The 22,101-nt window shown below is 42.9% G+C and overlaps 1 protein-coding gene across 1 annotated transcript in view; it reads right to left on the bottom strand.

Annotated features, from left to right (window-relative positions):
* The window catches only part of BRINP2 (BMP/retinoic acid inducible neural specific 2), an 87,056-nt gene that overhangs the window by 37,794 nt on the left and 27,161 nt on the right, over positions 1-22,101 (bottom strand). Inside the window, exon 2 of the mRNA XM_084865757.1 lies at positions 5,857-6,197. Coding sequence (XP_084721883.1) covers positions 5,857-6,125 — 269 coding nt within the window. The 5' untranslated portion in view covers positions 6,126-6,197. The remainder of the gene's footprint in view (positions 1-5,856; positions 6,198-22,101) is intronic.

Raw genomic sequence — 22,101 nt, 5'->3', positions numbered from 1 at the left:
CTCCTTCCCTGCCTGTCCCACCCCCCTGAGAACTGTGGCTTCCCGCCCTCGCGATTCCCTGTAACTGTGTGGTAGCAGCCTTTGTCTGTCCCGGTAGCCATAATGAATGCCTAAGGAATCACTGGGATTTACCCAGGCAGGCTGAGGTTGCCTTTGGTTGTCGTCTGTTTACATGGACTGTGATCTCTTAATTAGAGATGGTGCCTCTCCCAGGGTTTGCTGTTTATCCAAATTGGTATTTGTTAGTCTGAGAGAAGTGGTTGGATGATACATCAGCTTGAAGCTGCTCCTGTGATTGCTTCCACAGCTGCTTTCTGCCTCCTCACCTCTCTGCTCCCAGGAGGCACCCACAGGCTGGTTCTAGGCCCTCCAGCCTTTTCTGCTTTTAAATTTTTCTCCCAGCTGCTGCATCTATTCTTGTGAGTTCATGTGCCTTGGTACTAATAACTCCTAAATTTAACTTTCCTTGATTATGATTCTGTTTCATCTGTAACATCTTGTCACTATTCTCACTACCTCCAGGGCATCGTGGGAGATGCTGCCTTCCCTTGAAGCCTTCTGTCCATCACCCTGGTAGTTCCTGCTCTCCGCTTGGTCTCCTGAGCACTTAGTGTAACAAAACACAGCATCTCCCAAGCTTTAATGTCATGCTCTTGTGAAAATGCAGGTCCTGATTCCGCAGGTCTGGGTGGAGCCTGAGGTCCTGTGTTTTTTTAAGAGCTCCAGGTAGGGCCGAAACTGCTGGGTCATAGACCGCACTTGGAGCAGTGTGGCTCAAATACTTGCTCGTTCCCATTTCTCACTTCCTGTATATATGAGCTGTTATTATGTTTCATTTTTTCATCCTGATGATCTGCAAGCAAAGTTTTCTTTTCTAAGCATTATTGTACTGGTGCCTGCTGATAACTTCTTTGTCCTTAACTGCCCTTGTCCATCACATCTTCTGATTCTGTGCCTGCTTGTCCCATTGAATATTTCCAGATGCAAGTGCTAAAACACATTCCTGCCTCAACACTGCCTACCTTTGGGTACCACTCCACCCTCATGGCTTTCAGCTTTATTCTATTTAGGTTCTCAAAATTTATAAACGTGGCCCAGAATATGATCAGAATGTAATGTCCTTTTTTTTTTAATCGTTGAAGATAGTTATTTAATATATTTTTTGTTTTTCCTCCTCCCAAAATACTTCTACTGTATTCCCAAATCCTTCCTTTCTAAAAAAAAAAAAAAAAAAAAAGAGAGAGAGAGAGAGAGAGAGAGAGAGAGAGAGAGAGAGCTAGAAATGGAAATAATATTGAATATTGACAAAGGTCAATAATTTGGAAATATACTCAGCCTTGCTCTCCTCCTAACCACTGTATTATACTCATTGTTCTGTATGGTTTTTAACTTTTTCTCCTAATTTTAATTTATTCCTTCCGAGTTTTAAGTGTTTCATCATAGTGGCTTGGATTTTTTCCAATCCCATGATTATCTCTATATTAAAGCCTTAATACAAAAAGAAATTAAAAAAAAAACAGACTGCTCATTACTTTGATTTGTAGCAAAGAGAGAATGGAACATTATCGCTAGAGTGTTTCGAGAAACCATATTTACATTTGCATCAGCTCAATTTAGGTGCCTGATTAGGTTGCGTGTTATGATGAAGATGCACTTACAGTCAGAAGGAAGTGGCGTGGTCTAGATAATGAGCAGGAGACTTCAAGTCAGGAGCCTTGAATGCTATTTCTGGCTGTGCCTCTCTGCCTCTCTGACCTTGAACAAATAAGTCCGTCTAATTGCCTTGGACCTAATCGCCTCCTATGCCTTATAGGACTGCTGTGAGAGTTGGATCACCTAAGTGTTTATTATGGAGTGAAGCAAGAGAGGGAAGTTGGGGATCACAAATGGAATTGGAGATGGGACCTCCGCTCTGATGGCTCTGACTAATAGCCTAAGAGACAGTATCTGAGAAGTGGGCTGACTGCTCAGATGTTGGTCTGACAGGGCTTGAGGACATGATGAGAGTTGGTTAGTGGGACGTAAAAGCATGCCAAAATATTGAGTGAGATGATCAAACCATCCTGTTACTTAGGAAGGCTTAACAAGAGTACATATTGTCTTGCTTCTCGTAATGGTGCCATCCTGAGGTTGTCCATGTCACACCTGGCACCAGGTCTGGCAGTGACTGGCTCCTGTAGGACATCCTTAGGAAGGCCTGCTAAGCTGTCCATCTCTGACTTTAGGGGAAAGACTTTCCCCTGTGGTGACTCTAAAACATGCTTGAACCAGTTAGTTCCCTCTGTTAAGACTCTAAAACAGGCTTGAGCCTGTTAGTTCCCTCTGTTAAGCCTGCAAGACCAGGAAGAGTGTGCCCAGAGAAGATCCATGCATTCTTTGGCTGAGTTCCTCTCAGAGCAGAGAGGTGAAGGTTAATATGCTTAGAAAGAAAGTAGTTATATTAATAGTTATATAAGATGTTGGATGCTCAGCCCTTAGCAGACATCACAAAGACAGCACCTGTGGCTCTCATCTTGTTACCGTCTTGCATTGGCTACTATTTGTTGAGGACAACCTAATAATGGTAGGTAGTAATGATTAAGCACTGTTCTAAGTGCTTTACATCAACCAACATATTTAATTTTCACATTAATTTATTAGTGTTGCACATTGATTTATTTGGACTATTTCTATTCTGATATTACAAAGAAGGAAATTGGAGAGTAAAGATATTAAATAATTAGCTGAGCATTACACAGCTAGGAAGCCACAGCTGCAGGCTTAGAAAACAGGTCAGCTAGCTCCAGAACCTTCCGTCGGAAGCACGTAGGCCTACGTGAAAACAAATTTGAAAAATGGAGAGAGCATCAAACTCTGTGGCCCATGGTTAGAAAGGTCAGAACTATTCTAGAGGAGCACGTCATCTCCTGAAAGTGAGAACACATGCTGATATCCCAATAAGAATACGTGGGATCCAGAGCCTAACATGAGAACCTTGCTGTCGGCTATATCTGACCTGTTCGCACAGCTACAGGATGTCTTTCTCTTAGTGCGAGAGAGCTTCCTGGGATTCTGTACCAAACATCCCTCCTGTTGGAAAGACTTATTCTTTGCCGTTACAGTTCATCTCCTTTCTTCTATGGAGAGCACACGAGAATATCATTTTAGATGGACCAAAAGCTTTCTTAGAGAATTGAATGGATTCTGTTTGAGACTGAATATTGCACCATAATACATTTCTGATACTCTCTGTAAGCTTATGATCCTCTAACCTTCTGGATAAAGTGCCCTACTGGTCATGTGAGTGACCCTCTATGTATAGTTTAATAATTTCTTATGACCCTCTTTCGTCAGAGGAAGCAAGGTCATGAATTTGTTAAAGGGAGTTGTCACTAGAGACCAAAGGAGAAGGAGGCTAAGAGGGAATTCCCACAGGAACAGGGAGGTGGATCACAATAAAGACCCCATGGATCACAACAAGTCTCCATGGAGCCACCACTTAGCTTGATAACTAAAGGCAAAACTCCCAGAATTCTCCTGGAGCAGTTGTGTGTGACCATTCTTTGGTCCCCCACCAAAGGGTCACAAATCAGAATGCTGCATGTCTGTCAGAATGAATGCTTACTGCCTCCCCAAGTACAGGTTCAAGTGCAAGAACTGACCCCCCCCAAAAAAAAAACACACACAAAAAAAACACAATGACACCGTGTAAGAGCTTGTTACACTAAATGATCAGAAAGCCATTACCAACCGATAAAATGGTTGATAATGCAGAAATGATTACACACTCTCCCCCCCATGGGATAGCTCAGAGCTGCTACCAAGCCGTCCATGGCTTCCAGACTGAGGCTGGGTCTTGCTGAGAAGAAATCTGTTGAGAAGGAAACTGATAGTTGAATCCCTCCAGTTCTTACAGCCCTTGAAGTGGATGATGGTGTTGCGATTCTCAGCCCATTTCAATTCCAATGTACTTTCATTCAAATATATATATATATATATATATATATATATATATATATATATATATATATATATATTTGTGTGATAACAGTGCTTCTGAAAGATTTGGGGTAAGCTGAAAAATCTAAGGTAAATTAAATCTCATTTTTGTGGACTGGAGGAATTTGCTGTTTAATATTCCTCTCTCTCTCTCTCTCTCTCTCTCTCTCTCTCTCTCTCTCTCTCTCAGGATTTTGTTTCTCTCTGCTGGATATGTAACTCTCCAGCCCCTTCATCTGCATGTGCCTATGAGAATCATGTGCCAGGAGATAGGCCTCTATAAATGTATGCTCTTCCCATTTAGGAATCTTCCAGTGGTAAATACCTTAAACCTTGTTTCTGAGATACCATACTGACCCAAACAGACACCATGGTTATTGCAGACATTAAACAAACAAACAAACAAAAAAAACCCAACCTCTTAGAAATAGAATAATGCCTAAATATATTTCAAGAACCCAGATTCTAGAGTCTGACCATTTGGGAACTAGTGTGGGCTCACCATTTACTAGCTGTGTGTCCTTTGGTAAGTCCCCTAACTTCTCTGGACCTCAATTTCCTCAATTGTAAAAAAGGGGAAGTATTGTTCTTCCTTCCGGCATAGAGTTGCTAGAAGAATTAAAGGAGTTAATGTACTGCCCTGGCCAGGTGGCTCAGTTGGTTGGAGCATCACCCCATGTACCAAAAGGTTGCAGGTTCCATCTCCTGTGGGGGCATGTTTGGAGGCAGCTCATTGATATTTCTCTCTCTCTCTCTCTCTCTCTCTCTCTCTCTCTCTCTCTCTCTCTCCCTCCCTTCCTCCCTCCCTCCCTCCCTCCCTCCCTCCCTCCCTCCCTCTCTCCTCTCCCCCCTCTCAATTCAATACAAATAAATGAGTTAATATACATAACAAAGTGCTAGATCTAGCAAGAGGTCCACCCCTAGAGTATGTTCATATAACTAGACACACATGTTTCACATAGTTAACAACTTCTAGGTGCTGAATAAATAGGCTTTGTTTCTCCTTGTGCTTTTAAGATATTTTCTCTCACATTTTTTCATTGGGAACTAATTTGTAATTGGAAAATAAATGTCTTTGATAAGAGAAAATAAGTTCACCCAGGCTTTCAGGATTGTTTGAAGACTGGGGCATGGTGAGGGGGAAAGAGAAAAGACGAGAGGGCAAGTGGGCAGAGGGCTGAAGGGGACGTGAGAATTCAGGGATGCACTCTTGGGAGCCCCAGTGTAAGGATCTTGAGGTGCCTCCTGCTTTGCAAGTGCTGGTCCAGCAGTGGGGATTTTATCTCTGCTTTGTCACACGGGCCAGATGGGTCTCACGTTTGACTTTCTGCTCTCTGATACTTCTGAGGATGGACACTGACGGGCCAGGAAGTACAGACTGGTTCCCTAAGCAAGGCTAGCTGAGGCTGTGGTGTTGATAGGAATTTTGTCCCTTACCCCAAGAAGCTCCCCAGACCTCTGGAGCAGGAGCAGGAGCAGGAGCTATCCTGCCTTCATTTGCATGTCTGGGTAATTACAACTCATAAAAGTATCTAACCCATTAGTTAAAACCCGGCCCCAGCATTTGACTCTAACCTCCTGCCGCAGCACTGGCCACATGCTGACTCTTGCTGCCTCATTTGTCCTCAATTTATAAGCAGCGGAACCTATAAATAGAAACCCTTTTGCTAACTTCCCCAGGAGGCATCAGCAGGTTTTCCAGCCTTTATGTGTTTTCTTCTTTCTTTTTTTAAACACCAACATGGTAGGCTTGTTTTTTCTGCCCGCTGCTCCTCCAGCCCTCACTTCTAGCTCAGTCTGCGGGCATTCCAGCTGGCTCGCCCGCCCGCCTGCAGGGCTTGTCTGTCCAGGTTGGGTTCTGAAGGAGGCCCCACTCACCTGTAGATCCTGTACCTGGTGGTGAACCCCTGGCGATACCGTTCCACGAAGTCAGTGTACTCCTGAGCGCGGTGGAAGGGGCCCCGGTCCGTGAGCAGCCAGTCCAGGGGCGGCTGGCCAGCTGATGACGCATGCTGCTCAGGAACCACAGCAGCAGCCGTGGCCGAGACAGCCAACACCCAACCGGGGAGGCCCAGCACCAGCAGGGTTGTCCATGGGGCCGCCGCCGGCCGGAGCCCTCTAAACTGAGTGCCGCTCTGCCACCTCATGCTTCTCCTGGGCAGTTGGTGTCTTCATTCTCTCACCACACTCTCCCCCTCTGAGCCTCTCCTCCAGGGCCCCTGGAATCACAAAAGTACACATGGAGATGTCAGGTGAACACCCTGGTCTCACCAATGGGCCTGTGTCATCAAATATCAGTGGGTAGGACACATTCTAGGAAGAGCCCGCTCAGAAGTTGGGGCCAAGTAACAATCCTGGATATTCCCAACTTAAAGGCTGGCCCAAGTTAGAGAGATCTAAGACTCAGCATCTGTATAGAATGCTCTCATCAGTCCCTGGTCATAGGATGGAGGGACAGAAGCATGAGTGCCTGGACCTCCGGAATCACTCCTCCACTCCAACTAGGAGATATTGACCACTTTATAAGTGCAGGATGATTTTGAGAAGTTGCCCCAGTTAACACACAGTAAGAGAGTTGTATCAGCATTATTATTATTATTATTATTATTATTATTATTATTAGTTTACATTTCAGTGGGACTCAGAGTAGTTGAGCTAAGAAGATGCAGAGGTAGAATATGAACCTAGGTCTGGCTCCATGTCCAGAACTTGTGAAAGCATGCTGGGCTCTCTAAGGAGCTAGAGCAGGCAGCAAGGCAGACCCAGGCTTAAGGGACTAGGTGAGAGAAGAATAATGAGGCCATGCCTGCCCTACTGGATCTTAAAAGATATTATAAAATTCCAATAATTAAAATAGGTGATACTGACCCACAAATTAAATGGGCAGATCAATGATATAGAACAGATGGCTTAAAAATAGAGCTCATTATACATGAGAACTTAATATATATTTAAAAAGCATTACAGATGAATTGGGTAAGGGATGGAATATTGTATCCATCATATTGGAAAATTAGTTCTAGATGGATTAAAAAATTAAATATAAACAGTAAAATCATAGAAGGGAGAAAATTCCCCAAATGTTTTATAATAACACTAGAGGCCAATGCAAGAAGATTTATGGAAGAATAGGCCTTCCTTCCCCTGGCTGCCAGCACTGCCTTCGCTCCAGCCAGAGCCACCTTTCCACCTTCCCATGTTGCCCAGAGGTCCTGAGCACACTGCCCCACCCTACCCTAGCCACTTGGTACCTGCATATGCAAATTAACCTACCATCTTTTTTATATTAATTTGCATACTCACTCCTGATTTGCTCATGGGTGTTGCAAAGGTACGGTCAATTTGCATTTTACTCTTTTATTAGTATAGATTCGTTCCTTTTAAAAATTTTTTAATATATTTTATTGATTTTTTACAGAGAAGAAGAGAGAGGGATAGAGAGTTAGAAACATTGATGAGAGAGAGACATTGATCAGCTGCCTCTTGCATACCCCCTACTGGGGATGTGCCCACAACCAAGGTACATGCCCTTGACCGGAATTGAACCTGGGACCCTTCAGACCGCAGGCCGACGCTCTATCCACTGAGCCAAACCAGTTTTGGCAGATTCATATCTTTTAGATCATGGGGTAAAGTGATATAAATAAAAAGGAGGAATCAGCCTTACACATGGATGTAGCATATTTAATAGGATATAATCTGATAAGGATGCCCAGAGTATTTCTCATTTAATGATTTATTGAAAAACATCAATTGAGGGCGCTGTGCTAAGCATTGGCATTACAGAAGCAGGTGCTCATGTCGTTATCTGAAACTCTACCATTAGTGATTAACTCCTCTTATAAAACATTGTTTCTAAAGGCATATTGCTGGAGGGGAGAGAAGGATGCTCATTTTAGAGGCTGGGCTACTTGACACACCAGTCAGATAGATGTGCACGAATAGGTAAGCAGTCACAATTCTAAAATGGCCACACATTTCCCATGCCCATCAGTGCATGCCCTGTCTAAGACCCTCCTCTTGAGTGTGGACAGGACCTGTGAATAAGATGAGACAGCACTCTCATCATCAGGTCAGTAAGCAGTTGACCATCAAATGGGAAAGTATCCTGGGTGGGCTTGACCTAATCAGCCAAACCTTTAACCAAAGATGACCTTTCTCCTGCTGGCCTGGAAGAAAGCAAACGCCATGCTGTGGATGTCCTGTGAGGGCCGGGCAGCAAGAGATTTTAGGTGGCTTCTAGGAGCTGAGAGCAATTCCCAGTCAGTAGCTAGTAAGAAAATTAGAATGGCCACAGGAAATGAGCTCTGCCAACAGCCAAATGAGCCCCTGATCCCCAGATGAGAACTGTTTCCTCTTTTCAGTCTGGTGAGCCCCTGCACAAAGGACCCAGCAAACCCATACATGGACCTGACCCACAGAAGCTTCAAATAGTAAATTTGTTTTTATTGTTTTACGCCTTTAAGTTTGTGGTGATTTTTTCGACAGCAATAGAAAAACAATACAGACATAGAAAAAGACAATGCTACCCCTCCCCCATTCTGCACAAGGCCTGTCCTGGTGAGGGTTCTCTGTGTTCCCTGAAGACTAGCTATTCTTCTCACATGAGAAAAAAGTGAGTGTGGCATTTTCTGCAGCAGAGTGACACCCCTAAATCTGATCACATCCAGCCTTCTCTGACTGGATTATAGACCCCTCTAGATCAGAGGCCAGATCTTTGTTTTGTAATTCCAACACTCAAGGGCCCCAAAAAAGTTGTGAAGATTCAATTGCATGCATTCCATCCAGGGATCACTGTGAGCCAGTGACAGTGTGTGGCCACGGTCCAGCCACTGAACCTCTTGGTGTCCTGGGCTGTAATCTGGGGAATGGTAGCTGCCACCTCACCTGCGAGTCAAGGGTTTTGTAAGGACAGGTGACAGCATGTGGGGAAAAGAGAGCTCTATTGAGTCCACACGTGCTTCTTGTCATTCTTTGTATCTAATCGTGCTTGCTCAGAGCACACATTGTGCTAAACCTGACTGAGTGTAGCAGTATCGGCTTTAGAATCAAATGCTTGTGATTGCGGAGCGAGTCTGCTGAGCGCAGCAACAACGCCCAAATCCAGAGCCTCCCGCACATCTGAAAAGCCAGCCTTTTCAGATGGTTTCTGCTCCATAGGTTTCTGCTCCATAGGTTTCCTCAGGGTCTCAAGACATTTTCACTAAAAAAAATTTTTAAGAAAGAGAGGTTTTAACTTGTTTCAAAACTCTTTTTTTAAATAAAAAAAAGTCCTATACTTTGTTGATTTGCCTTAATTTAAAAAAGACAAAATAATTGCAGCATTGACAGTTACGTAAAAATTAAGCTCCTCCAGGGAATAGCTTTTGGCCATTTCTTTTTCATAATCCAAAAATAATATGACTAGAAGTGTTTTTATTAGTGACCTGTAAAATAATTTTTAACCTTCCACATTCTCATGACTTCTGGTGGCAATGCTAATATTCAACAGGTTAAATAATTATGATGCTTCCATATGTCCTTTGTCCTGATGCTGACTGTGTGAGTAACCCCCCTCATTATATGCCCGTAGATTAAAATGATGGTGAGGCTAGCTCTTTGGTTAAAAAAAAAGTATAAATTTAGTTGTGGAAGCCCAATAATTTCATTTACTTAGACCATATTTAAGACAGAGTTTTACACGGACCCAAATGATAAATTCGCTTTGGACCAAAGGTCCAAGTGAAGTAAGTCCTAACTTTTCCTTTGTGAGTACATTAGCTCAAATCTGTCCAGAAATTAAACACATTATAGTTTTGTCAGAAGAGAAAATCAGGTGCAAATGAATTCACACAAGAAGGAGCCCTTGCAGTCTCCAAATGGGAGAGCTTATGAGAATCCTGTCTCCACTTGGAGGTGATCCCTGGCTGTGGCCTCTTGGGGACTCTTGTGTCCTCCTGTTCATCTCAATCTCCATTTATGCTAGCTGTGTGAAGACAGCCAGTTAGAATGTGAGCATCCACAGCTTGTGTACTACATCTCAACAAGTGAGAGAAAATTCCCCCTTTGAAAATTACTGCAGAATAGGGGTTACATGTTAGAGGAGTTAAAGAATGGCTAACCTATTATTAGAGGCCAGAAGAAAAGGAGAAACGGGTGTGAAATCAGTATTGTAATGAACAAAATTATTATTAACCTTGTTAATAAATGTCATTGATAAACACCAAAACAAATCATTTAATATTTGTGTGGAACTTCCTGCTTATGAAGCATGGATAATAAAATCACGCTCAATCTTCACTTCCTAGATTGTCTGCTCCCCCTATAACAGATGGGAATACTGAGACTAGGATTACCAGCTCATGTATTTCAGTGGCAGATTCAGGTCTACCTACTCCAGATCCTGTCGTATTCACTCCTCACTGCACCACTGACACGGTTTATAGTTACAAAACCTTGTGGGCTTTGCCACTTATAAATTGGTGCCCTTGGGAGTAAGTTACTTTCCTCTGGGACTCTCCCTTTGGTCATCAGCGAAGTGATTTAAGAGGTAAGATGAGCCCTCTGGTCTGGCCCAGTGCTGAAATCCCATTATTCTAGGCAAATGCAAGGGTCACAAACAGAAGGGGAGAGGCATTAAGATTTTATTTTTAGGAGGAAGCTCTGTGTTTCAGAAAGGGAGTGAAGCATAAGAAAAGGGAGGGATAAAGCAGAAATCCCTGCCTGATGGAGCAGTGACATTTAATAAAGTGATTAGGCAGTGACATTAAATAAGTTCTCAAGCCATTTGAGTGGTTAATTGGCCAACTCTATTGAGGAGGTGTTTTCCTGAATGCATCTGAGGATGTCAGTGGTAAAACTGGCAGAAAGTGTTTTGTTCTGGTTAGCTGCAACATCTTGATGCAAAACCTCTTATTTTGAGCAGAAAAAGAGGATAGACAGGCTAAATGGCAAAACATTCGGGGTGGGGACTCCTACAGGGCAGGGGTGAACGTGGGTGCTATTAGATCAATGAGTTTTAATTTCCCCTGCTGCTGGGATGATCTGCCAGCTTCAACAGAGACAAAGGATGGTGCTTTAACTCCAATAATAGGCCCCCGGCTGCAGGTCAGAGAGCTGCAGCAGGGCCATGATGCCCCTACTGAACCCAGGCAGAGGTTACACCCAGACCTCCACTGTCCTCTCCAGGCTCTGTGATATGACCTTCAGTTTCACCTCCAGATCTGGCATGGAACTGGCAAGTGACATTTCATGCATTTCCCCATCGCTGGTCAGGACATGACTTAAAATAGGTGAGACACATGGATATCTTCCCTGTATAGAATCAGATTACTCACATTGATGATTATTCAAGCAAAGATAAGAGCTAATCATAATTGCTATTTACTAAATGTTCTTTCATTCCTCAGAGATCCTTAAGAGGAGAGGCTTGGAAAGGAGAGGGACTTGCTGGAGCCACTCCTCAAGGAATGAAACTCGAGAATATTCCCAGTCCAAGGTCTACACTTGGTTCTCCTCTTCCTAGCTCACCTCTGTCCATCAGTCAGTTACTCAACAGTTTGTGTGCATGAGGACTGTACTATGGGATGCAGTAAGTCTAATGATCAAGGTGGTCCCAGCACTTACCCTCATGAAACAGGACTTGAGGATCATGTGATAAGCTTAAGAGTGATGATCTATGTTCTCTCTCTCTCTCTCTCTCTCTCTCTCTCTCACACACACACACACACACACACACACACACACACACACACACACGGAGCTTTAGTAACATTAGACCTTGTAGGTACCATCCCCTCAGAGGCCCACATTTACAGGTTTCTGCTGTGTAATAACCAGCCCTTCACATGCGGAGGAAGATTCATGTGTCAGTCGCAGGGGTTCATACTTGCCAGCAGGTGTCCTGGGCACTGTTCTTGGAGAGACAGACTGTCAGGCTTTCCCAGAGGCTTGTGTGATAAAGTCCAGGCCACGGAATGCAGACCAGGGAGGCCTCTGCCCCAGAGCTTCCCCTGAAGCCATAGGGGTCTCCCATGTAGAGAATGAAGGCACTGCCCATCAAATAGAACCTCTAAATGAAAAATTGCATATTTCAGGGCCTTTAAAATCTCACCTCCATGCAGATGAAACATTCTTAAACCATGACACATTTCCATGGCACTCCTTTAGAAACCCCAGCAGCTCTTAGAGCCCTGATAACAAACCTGCCTTCCTCTGCCCCGCACTGAGATCCCTCTCTCCCCATCAGCTGCTCCACAGTGGAGTGGTCATGAGCATGGAACACCAAACCAGAATGTCTGGCTTCCACTTGGCTCCACCTCTTTTGCCTCCACTTCCTCATCATCTTCAGAGCTACCATCATCATAATCATCGTCAATTATGTTTAGATATTGGTTACTCGGTGCAGAAACTGGTCTAAGCCCTTTCCATTCATTGACTCATTTAATTCTCTTGAAATCTCCATGAAGTTGATATTGTGAAATTCCACAGAGAAAACTCAAGAACAGATAAGTCAATAATGGTCTCCCAAGGAAGCCATAGTGCACCCTAACTGACCTCTAAACCTAAGATTCACCGGCTTTACTCTGACGAGGGAGCCATAGTCACAGGAGGATACCTAGACCCCTCCAGGTGACTTGTGTTTAAAAATTGCTATGGATTGACAGAAGTCCAGAGCCTTAGAATACAAAAGTAGGAGTTCTTTAAAATCATTTTCCTGGCTTGGAGAAGGCCATCTAAGCATCTGATTTGGAGAAGCTCTGTGGATCCTGTTTAGATGGCCCATCAGCATACCCTTATGAGAAGGCAGTTACATTTCACTGTAATAAGAGTCCCAAGGTCAAGAATGTTCCCCCAACCTGGGCCCTGGTGGATATCAACCCACAATTGCTGGTTCCCTGCGTGCCCCTGAGTGCCAGTGCTTTTTCCTCAGACCCCAAACTGAACAGAGCCTGTGCCCAAGTTCCCCATCCCCCTCCTCAGGGCCCAGTCTCAGAGGGTCCATCTAAGGTGTAAGCTCGTACCCTTGCTGGCCCCTGCACCCGCTTGCAGCTCCACACTTCTGTTGTAGGGAGACAGACCACTCAGATTTGCCTGCCCCTTTACCTGGTGCTAATTGCACCACCACCTCTTTCTTTGTGTATTCTGGCCAACAGATCTGTCCTCCCTGAACCAAGATCACCTGAATTATGCCGATTGACCCCCGCCTCTGGATATGCCCAGCCACTCTCAAGTTGGCTTAGCCAGTCACTCCACACCCTCGGCAGACAGTTGTTCCATCCTCTAGAGAGAAGCCCTTCTAAGCCTCTGCCTCCTTCCCACCAGCCTGGCTTCCTCTTCTTAAGCCCAGCTCACTCCCCAGCAGCGTGACTCTCTGTATACCCACAGGATGGTTAGGGTTTCTCTGAGACCTGAGAAGCCAACCTAAACCTCACGCAATCACATAGAAATTGCTCATCGCTCTGCAGGCTGCAGAAAGGAGGTGAGGCTGACAAGCCAGCTCTCACTCTGACCCGCAGCCTACAGTTCTATTCCTGCTCTTGGCCTTCTGCCAGGCCTGTCACCGAACCTGAACTTTTAGCCCTAGCTCTGCCTCATTTGGGCCTTGGCATGGAGCAGAATGTAAAATGATAATGCCCTGCCTGAGCTGTGCCAAACAGCACGCAGCTCCTGAGATGTTACAGATGCAGCTGTGACCAGCAAACACATTGTTTCCGGGATTGTGTTTGTAAATATATGAGTTGCCTGACAGCTTGTGGAATTAAATATAGATGCTACATCACAAACCCTAGCTAAAATAAACTATATGCTGCTCGATGAATGTCAATAAATACACTGGGAAAGAATCATTACCCCTTTCTGTAGTGCAGACCAAAATACCCATCCCTAAGTGGCTTTTCTTTTTGTTTTTTTAAGTGGTTGGAGGGTTTTGTTTTTGTTTTTATATTTTACAAAAGTGACCCCTCTCACCCCACAAGCCTTTGTCTGGCACTGCTGGACATCTGGTGGGCGGGTGATGTGAGGATACAAGATGGATGCAATCAGTAAGATTGCTGCATTGGGTGTGATGTGTATAGTATGTGGAAAGCCAGCTTGGAGGTTGCCAGTTAGATGAGGGAGTCACAGTCAACCTTTGGGGATTGCTGGACTTGTGGCAGCATTTCTCAATGTATGGTCTGAGGCCCATGGGGGGTTGTTGGGAAGCCCTTTAGATAGAGTGACTTACCTGTCACTCAGTCTTCTCACCAGTTTCTGAGCCACATGACCCTCCTTTCCTTACACTCGTTTCCACAGACTGCTTGTACGTTAGCAACTGCTGAGATTAGTAAGGGCAGGGTACTTGAAGGTGGCCTTCCCACACTGCAGTCAGCACCTGGAAAAGCTTGCTGAGCACTCTCACTCGGTCTTAAGGGGCGAAGGCTTGTTGCCATGGAATCCTGGGTGTTAATGCTAAGCCTGAACTGCCCTGTCCAGGTCACCAAAGCCCACACTCTGGGAAGTGGTACAAAATGAAGGCCCTGTGAATTCAGGGCAACCGCGGTGCTGTGTTGAGGAGTTAAGGTTTTACTTATGTTATCATTAGGAATTTAAGCAATTGCTATGTTTCTGCCAATTTTATTTGTTTGTTTGTGGTGTTCCTCTCCAGTTCTTTAGCACCAAGTCTTCTCCACTAAAAAGTGGAATATAGACTTAGATAGACTGGAGATTGGGCACATTGAGTGGTCCTTATGCAAAAATATTTAAGAGCCTCTAATGGAAAAACCAGAATAATTCTTAAAAATTCTTAATTTGTCATTGCTGGGTAGCTCAATTGGTTGGAGCGTTGCCCCAATGTGCCAGGTTTTTGGTTCCATGCATGGTCAGGACACATGCAGGAATTAGCCAATGAATGCATGAATGAGTGGAACGACAAACCTCTCTCTCTCTTCTTCTTCTTCACTCTCAAATCAATCAATCAATAAAAATCTTAATTCAGTCTTCATTCTGGCTTATACTTACTAACTACCTAAACTACTTATGACACATTAAACCATTTTTAAGATGTGGTAAGAAGTTTTCACTTCCTTTTAGGACATGTAATAACTACTCATTCAGCCATGTAATATTTATTGGACAAAGAAGAGTCCATTTAGCTAAAATATAAAATGCAAATGGATGTGACAGTGGGAGAAAATACTAGAATGTAAAGCTTGAATTTCTTTGAACATGCAAACCCTTGTTAGAATTCAGGACTTATTAGCCAAAGCCACATTAGGAAGACTCTTTGCTGATCAGGATCTGCCCACATTCACAACTCAGTGAAAAACAGAGGCTCCAATCAGCAATTTTCAAACCAAAAATGAGATTAAACTATTTTCAGCCTAATTTTATATTGTATCATTGATTTTCAGCCCAAATCTTTGGAAAAGTAATATAAAGTAACTCTATTGCAAATTTTAAAAATTAAATCTAGCTGAAACGGGTTTAGCTCAGTGGATCAAGTCTTGGCCTGCAGACTGAAAGGTCCCAGGTTTGATTCTGGTCAAGAGCATGTACCTTGGTTGCGGGCACATCCCCAGTAGGGGGTGTGCAGGAGGCAGCTGATCAATGTTTTTCTCTCATGGATGTTTCTAATTCTCTATCCCTCTTCCTTCCTCTCTGTAAAAAATCAATAAAATATATATTTTTAAAATTAAATCTAACATTCTATTTCTCATACAGGGAAAAATAATGTAGACTAGAAGCAGCCATTTACTCCAGTGTGTCTCAACCAGTGTGGTGTGTGTGTGTGTGTGTGTGTGTGTGTGTGTGTGTGTGTGTGAGAGAGAGAGAGAGAGAGAGAGAGAGAGAGAGAGAGAGAGAGAGAGAGAGATTGATTTTGCCCCAGGAGACCTTTGCAAATTTCTAGAGAAATTTTTTATTTTAATGATTTGGAGAGGGGTGCTATTACTAGTGTTAAGGCCCAGCAGCTGTTGAACATTCTATAATGCACAGGACAGCTCCTCACAACAAATTATTCTCTGACCCTAAATGTCAGCAATGCTGAGGCTGAGAAGCTCTGACTTATGCCAACAAATTCTAATGAGCCCTGACTCATACAATGTCTGTAAATAATGGATGGTCAACTTTTTAGGAAAGGATTTCATGCATATCTGGTTTGCTAACATATGTCATAGTGTCAAAGACAGAATTACTCCTCTCCACAGTCTCTTCATCTAGGACTCCTGTTTCATGCTGAATTGGATCTTAATAACAACAAGAACAAAACAGTAAAATGTCCTATTTATTGAGTACTTATTTTCTACACGGCACTTCCTTTCAACAAGGTAGGTTATTATTAATCCATGAGCAATTATTACAAAGAAAATGAAATTCTAAGAGAATTAAGAAGTTTGTACAACTTTCTTCCTTTCTTCCCTCCCTCCCTCCCTCCCTCCCTCCCTCCCTCCCTCCCTCCCTCCCTCCCTCCCTCCCTCCCTTCCTCCCTCCCTCCCTCCCTCTCTCCTTCCCTCCCTTCTTTCCTTCCATCATCATTGGCCAAAAAGCTATTAGGCAGGCCTGGGGCGAGAGGGGGTGTGGCAACCTAGTAAAGGTATGTATCTATATGAGGTAGGTGGTTGAATGGGCAGTAGCTCAGTGGACTCAGGAAATTGGTTACACGCAGGGGGCTTTAGCCAGTAAATAAATACATTGAAACTAAAAGAAGCTAAGGTTCTTATGAAAGAAGAGAACTATAAATTTAGGAAGGACAAAAGCTAGAATAAACCATGAAGTGTGGCTTTCAGACTCAAGATACGACAACTACCTGCAATATGCAATTCTGGGTTGGATCTTCTGTTCTAGCAGGCATGATTAGGTCAGTTGCAAAACTTGAAAGTGGTCTCTGGGTAAAGGGCATATGGGAGTTACTTGTACTCTTGTATAAATTTCTAGTATATTGAAATTATTACCCTGTGCAAAAGCAGAAAGAAAATCATACATGGTTACACAGCTTTTGCAGCCCACATTGAAACCCTATTGTTCTAACTCTGACATCTATGCTGTTTACCAATCCATGATTCTAAAATGTATTTGTTGCCCTGGCTGGGTGGCTTAGTTGGTTGGAGCATCATTGCATGCACAAAAAAGTTTGTGGGTTTGATTCTTGGCCAGGGTTCATATGGAGGGGATGGGCAACTGATCAATATTTCTCACATTGATGTTTCTTTCTCTCTAAAATCAATTAAAAACATGTACTGATTCAGCCAACTAATAATAATACAATAAAATATAGTTGCCTATTAAAATACCTGTGGGGTATCTAAGATAAGTTTTAAGACGGACACTCTTTGCTTACATTTTAGAAGACATAACTGGAGACTATGTTACATGTGGCTGCATCCAGTGTAGTTCAATAAAAATATAATTCAAACTACATAGATATTTTAAATTTACTAGCACCAACATTAAAAAGGTAAAATGAAATAGATGCAATCGATTTTAACAACATATTTAATCTAAGGAATCTAAAATATTGTCATTTGAACATGTAATTCATATAAATTTTATTACCAAGATATTTTATATTTTTTTCACTGAGTCTGAAAAAAATGGGGGGAGGGGAATTTACACTTACACCACATCTCAATGTATATGCTAATTTTTCATCAGAAATACTTTATTCTATATTGAGATTTGAAGTAATTTACAGTTGAAAAAATAAATTCAAATACGCAAATTATTCCAAGCATACTTCAAGTTTTTCTAATAATGGAATTGAGTATAAGTTTTAAAATTTAAATTAATTAAAATAAATTAAAATTTAAAACTTAAGTTTCTCAGTTGCATGAGCCACATATTAAGTGCTCAATAGCCACATGTGTCTAGTGGCTACCATACTGGACAACACAGGCTGATTCATCTGCTCCTATGTATTCCTGTGCATGCATATTGCTTACCCCATTTCCATATGTAGAGATGCACTATAACTTTATGAGAAGCAGTATACTCTTTTCTAAAATTTCATTTTCAATTACAGTTGACATACAATATTATATTAGTCTCAGATGCACAACATAGTGATTAAACATTCATATAACTTGTGAAGTGATAATTCCAGTACCCATCTGATACTATACATAGTTATTATAATATTATTGACTATATTCCCTATCTTGTACTTTACCTCCCTGTGACTATTTTGATAACTGCCGATTTGTACTTATGAATCCCTTCACCTTTTCACCCGCACTCCAAATCCCTTCCCATCTGATAAGCATCAGTTTGTCCTCAGTATCTATGAATTTCTCTTTTGTTTGTTGATATTGTTATTTAGATTCCACATATAAGTGAAATCATATGGTATTTGTCTTTCTCTTTCTGATTTATTTCCCTTAGCATAGTACCTTCTAGTCCATCCATGAAATGGGACGATTTCATTATTTTTATGCTGAGTAATATTGCACTGTATACACACACACACACACACACACACACACACACACACACACGCACACGCACACACACCCCCCCCCATATCTTCTTTATTCATTTGTCTATTGATATACACTGAAGTTGTTTCCATATCTTAGCTATTGTAAATAAGGCTACAATGAACATAGGGTGCATATTAGCATTTTGGATTTCTTTGGATGAATACCCTGAAGTGGAGTTGCTGGGTATATTGTAATTCTGTTTTCTACAGTGGCTGCCCCAATTTATAATCCCTCAACAGTACTTGAGTGTTCCCTTTTCTCCACATCTTTGCCAACACTTATTGTTTGTTGATTTATTGATGATAGCTGTTCTGACGGGTGTGGGGTGATATTTCATTGTAATTTTAATTTGCATTGCCCTGATGATTTAGTGATGTTGAGCATCTTTTCATATGTTTGTTGGCCATCTGTATGTCCTCTTTGGAGAAATGTCTAGAAGGTCCTTTGCCCATTTTTAAATCAGATTGGTTTTTTGTGGGAGCGTGGGTGAGTGTTAGGTTGTGTGAGTTTCTTATATATTTTAGACATTAACCCCTTATCAAATGTATCATTGGCGAATATCTTCTCCCACTCGGTAGGTTGTCTTTTCATTTTGTTGGTGTTTTTCACCTTTAACTACTAGGTTAACCTCCCTTATCTGATGGCTAGAACTTGGTGAGTAAATATGGAAAGTGCATAGCAGGATGGTACCACAAGGGAAAATCCTTTACAACGGAAAGGTAGTAGGCAAATTTTAATTGTTCAGATTATTTCTATTATTAGAGGCCAGAAGCAGTGGACAGAAGACATTGTCATTGAAAAGACTGAATAAATCACTGGATGTGCCAGTTAGAATGCTCTGTAATGATAATACAAGGATGCACCATCCTCTTCCCACTACCTGCGCACCTACACTGCAGAATGGGTCTGAATATGTCTGCTCCATACTGTGCTCTCCTGAGAGAAAAGTGTTTTTGGTGAATTTATATTGATAACTCTTGCCAAGTACTGCAATTATAGATGCATTTTATTTTCTTTGTTATGATTTTATGTTACAATTTTTTTTTGGTAAAACAGTGCATTATTTTTATAATCAGGAAAAAAAAACTTAAGAGTACTCTTCTGCCTCCATTTTTCTCATCATCCAGATGACTGAGAGAAGCCTGTCTTAGCTGTTTTTACTAAAGAGCTTCAGCCACCCATTTGAACAGCTGGTCCGACAACCCTCTCATTTCCAACCATCTCAGCCCCTCACACTTGGTTGCTCCACTTGTGTGAGGCGGAGCTGAGGCTTAGTTAAAACAAACAGAAACAATTCATCATACTCATTCCAGACATGGTTATCGCCCACCTCCACCATCCCTGATAGCCTGCCCGCTCTGCCGCCTGTGCTTGCTCAGTCCTTGGCCAGGCAGCCAGTGGGCACATCCTGGAATTGGTAGTGGTGATTCAGCAGAACGGTGCTTTCTGTCTCACCCCACTCATCCTCACCCGCTGCCCTAATGAGGTGCCAGAGGCTGGAACTGCCCTCCTGACATCACAGCTGGCATGGAGGGGCCTGGAGAGCAGGTACCTATACATTTTCTGGGGTTGTCATCCGTTGAAATTTCAATTGATGCTGCCCTTCGTTCTTACGTGTTTATTTGTTTGCTCCCATCCTGACTTAGAACCCTCCCCTCTCTTCTAGGACTGCTGTATACTACGATTCAGATCGTCTCTGCATAACACCAAGCACACCATTCACACTATAGTCTAAGTGAATGGCATCCTGAGTTGTTAAGCAGAACACAACCTGCATGGGCACACCTGGGGTCCTGCCACATCCTACATTTTCTCTTAATCTCCAGAACAATAATTAAGTTTCACTTTTGGTGGGACAGCATAGTTACAAAGGGGTAGGGAGCAGATGCGAGAAAGGGACGAAAAGGCAAAGAAAATACTAAAGGTAAAATTGGTTTGGTCATGTAGGACATCTTTGCACACCATCAACTCACCCTAAGAGATGGCTTGTCAGGGTTAAAACTGAGGCTATGATATAAATATAGAATGTCACGGAGGAGGGTCCAGAGAGTAATACACCTGCTTGTAGATCCAGTTTGTACCTGGGAGCTATTTCTCTGAAAGGCCATTACTAGTAGTTAGGAGTTCATAACTATCACCACACTGGGACGAAAGGAACGGTAGGTGCACTTCTTAAAATGCTTATTTTCCCATTTTTATTTGATTTATTTGAGAGACACACTGTTCTTGAACCTGCTCACATACAGCTTGTCTCCCATTCCATGAACATCATTAAGCCTGACTTCTGCATAACCCACAGCAACTTTCTAATCTCCAAACCAGAGGGACTTTTCAGTGCCTACGGCTAATACTTATTGAGTAATAACTGGGTACCAAGCGTTGTTCTCACTGTTTTAAATACACTGTCACATTTGATCCGCAGGACAATAAATAGCTTGCATTCCACTGTTATTTTCTTTTTACGGATGAGGAAATTAGGAGCTAAAGAGATTAAGTAATTTCTGAAGGTGCCAGTGTTTTATGGCCAGGGTGGGCTGTCTAGATGCAGAGCTAGAATAGTAGGAAGATAGGCCCTTGGTTCAGAGAAGAAGAACCAGAATGCAGACTGTGGTTACAAGACTGAGGCTTATGTCCCAGTTAATGGAGAGTTGGGGTTAGAATCAAGGCCCCTCTTTGCCACCCAGCCCAAGAGGCCTTCGTGGTACCCCACTCCTCTGACAAACCTGTGGTTCCCAAATAGACCCAAGGGACCCCGTTATCCATGCAGGACTTCCACAAGCCCTCCCTGGCATACCCAGATTCTGAGACTACATTTATGTTCCCCAGCCCCACTCTTCCCCTTCCCAGCCTCTTTCTACCCTGCATTTCTCCTCTCCCTTTGTCTTAAGCACTGAGTGTTTTCAGTCTGTCTCCTGTCTCCCTGCTCACCTGTAATCTTGTTTTTTTTCCAAGCTGTTAGCCACTGGGCTCTAGGTAAACATCTTTCTTCTTCTATAGGGTTGTTTTCAGCAGGATGCAAAGGCCATTAGTAAATCAATAACCCTTTATGAAGAAAAGGGGGGAGGATGGGACCTGGAGTTTTTAATTCAGATCTAGCAACTCCTGGGCATTCGCAGGCATGTTCTAAAATTAGGCCCTTGGAAAGCATGCCGCTGCTACTGCTGGAACTTTATAGCTTCCTGCCCATAAACAGGAGCAGCTTGCTATGGGAGGGATCATTAGCTGAACTCTCCGTCTCCTGCGGTTGTGATGTCTTTCTTTAACTCTGACACCATATGTAGTAGCTGTTGCTTTGGGGCTCTTGGCTTCTTTTATTCTTGCCTCCTCTCGCCTCTCTATGCCACTCTTCCCTGGTTCTCTGCTTCTGCCTTTTTCTTCTTTCGAGGAAGCTTTGAATTTCCATCTATCAATGTGTTTCTTACACTGCAAATACTTTTGCAAGTGCATAAAGTCTCATTTGTTGATGTAGCCACTTTGAGCAAACACAGATCTTCCTGCTATGTTTACAAAGATGATTCTCTGAGTCAGCACCTGCCCGGGACCCTTAGTGTTTCTTCCCTTCTATCATTGTTCTGTCTCACTCCTGTCCCAATCTAACCTTCTCCATGCAGAAAATACAGTTCTGAGACAAGCCTGTGAATGGGACAAGAACAGTGTTGGTATGACCACTCCCAAGGCCAATCTCACGATG

Source organism: Pipistrellus hanaki (assembly GCF_964339955.1).
Source record: "Pipistrellus hanaki genome assembly, chromosome: 18".
Taxonomy (NCBI): Eukaryota; Metazoa; Chordata; class Mammalia; order Chiroptera; family Vespertilionidae; genus Pipistrellus; species Pipistrellus hanaki.
This window is presented reverse-complemented; position numbering and strand designations above follow the sequence as displayed.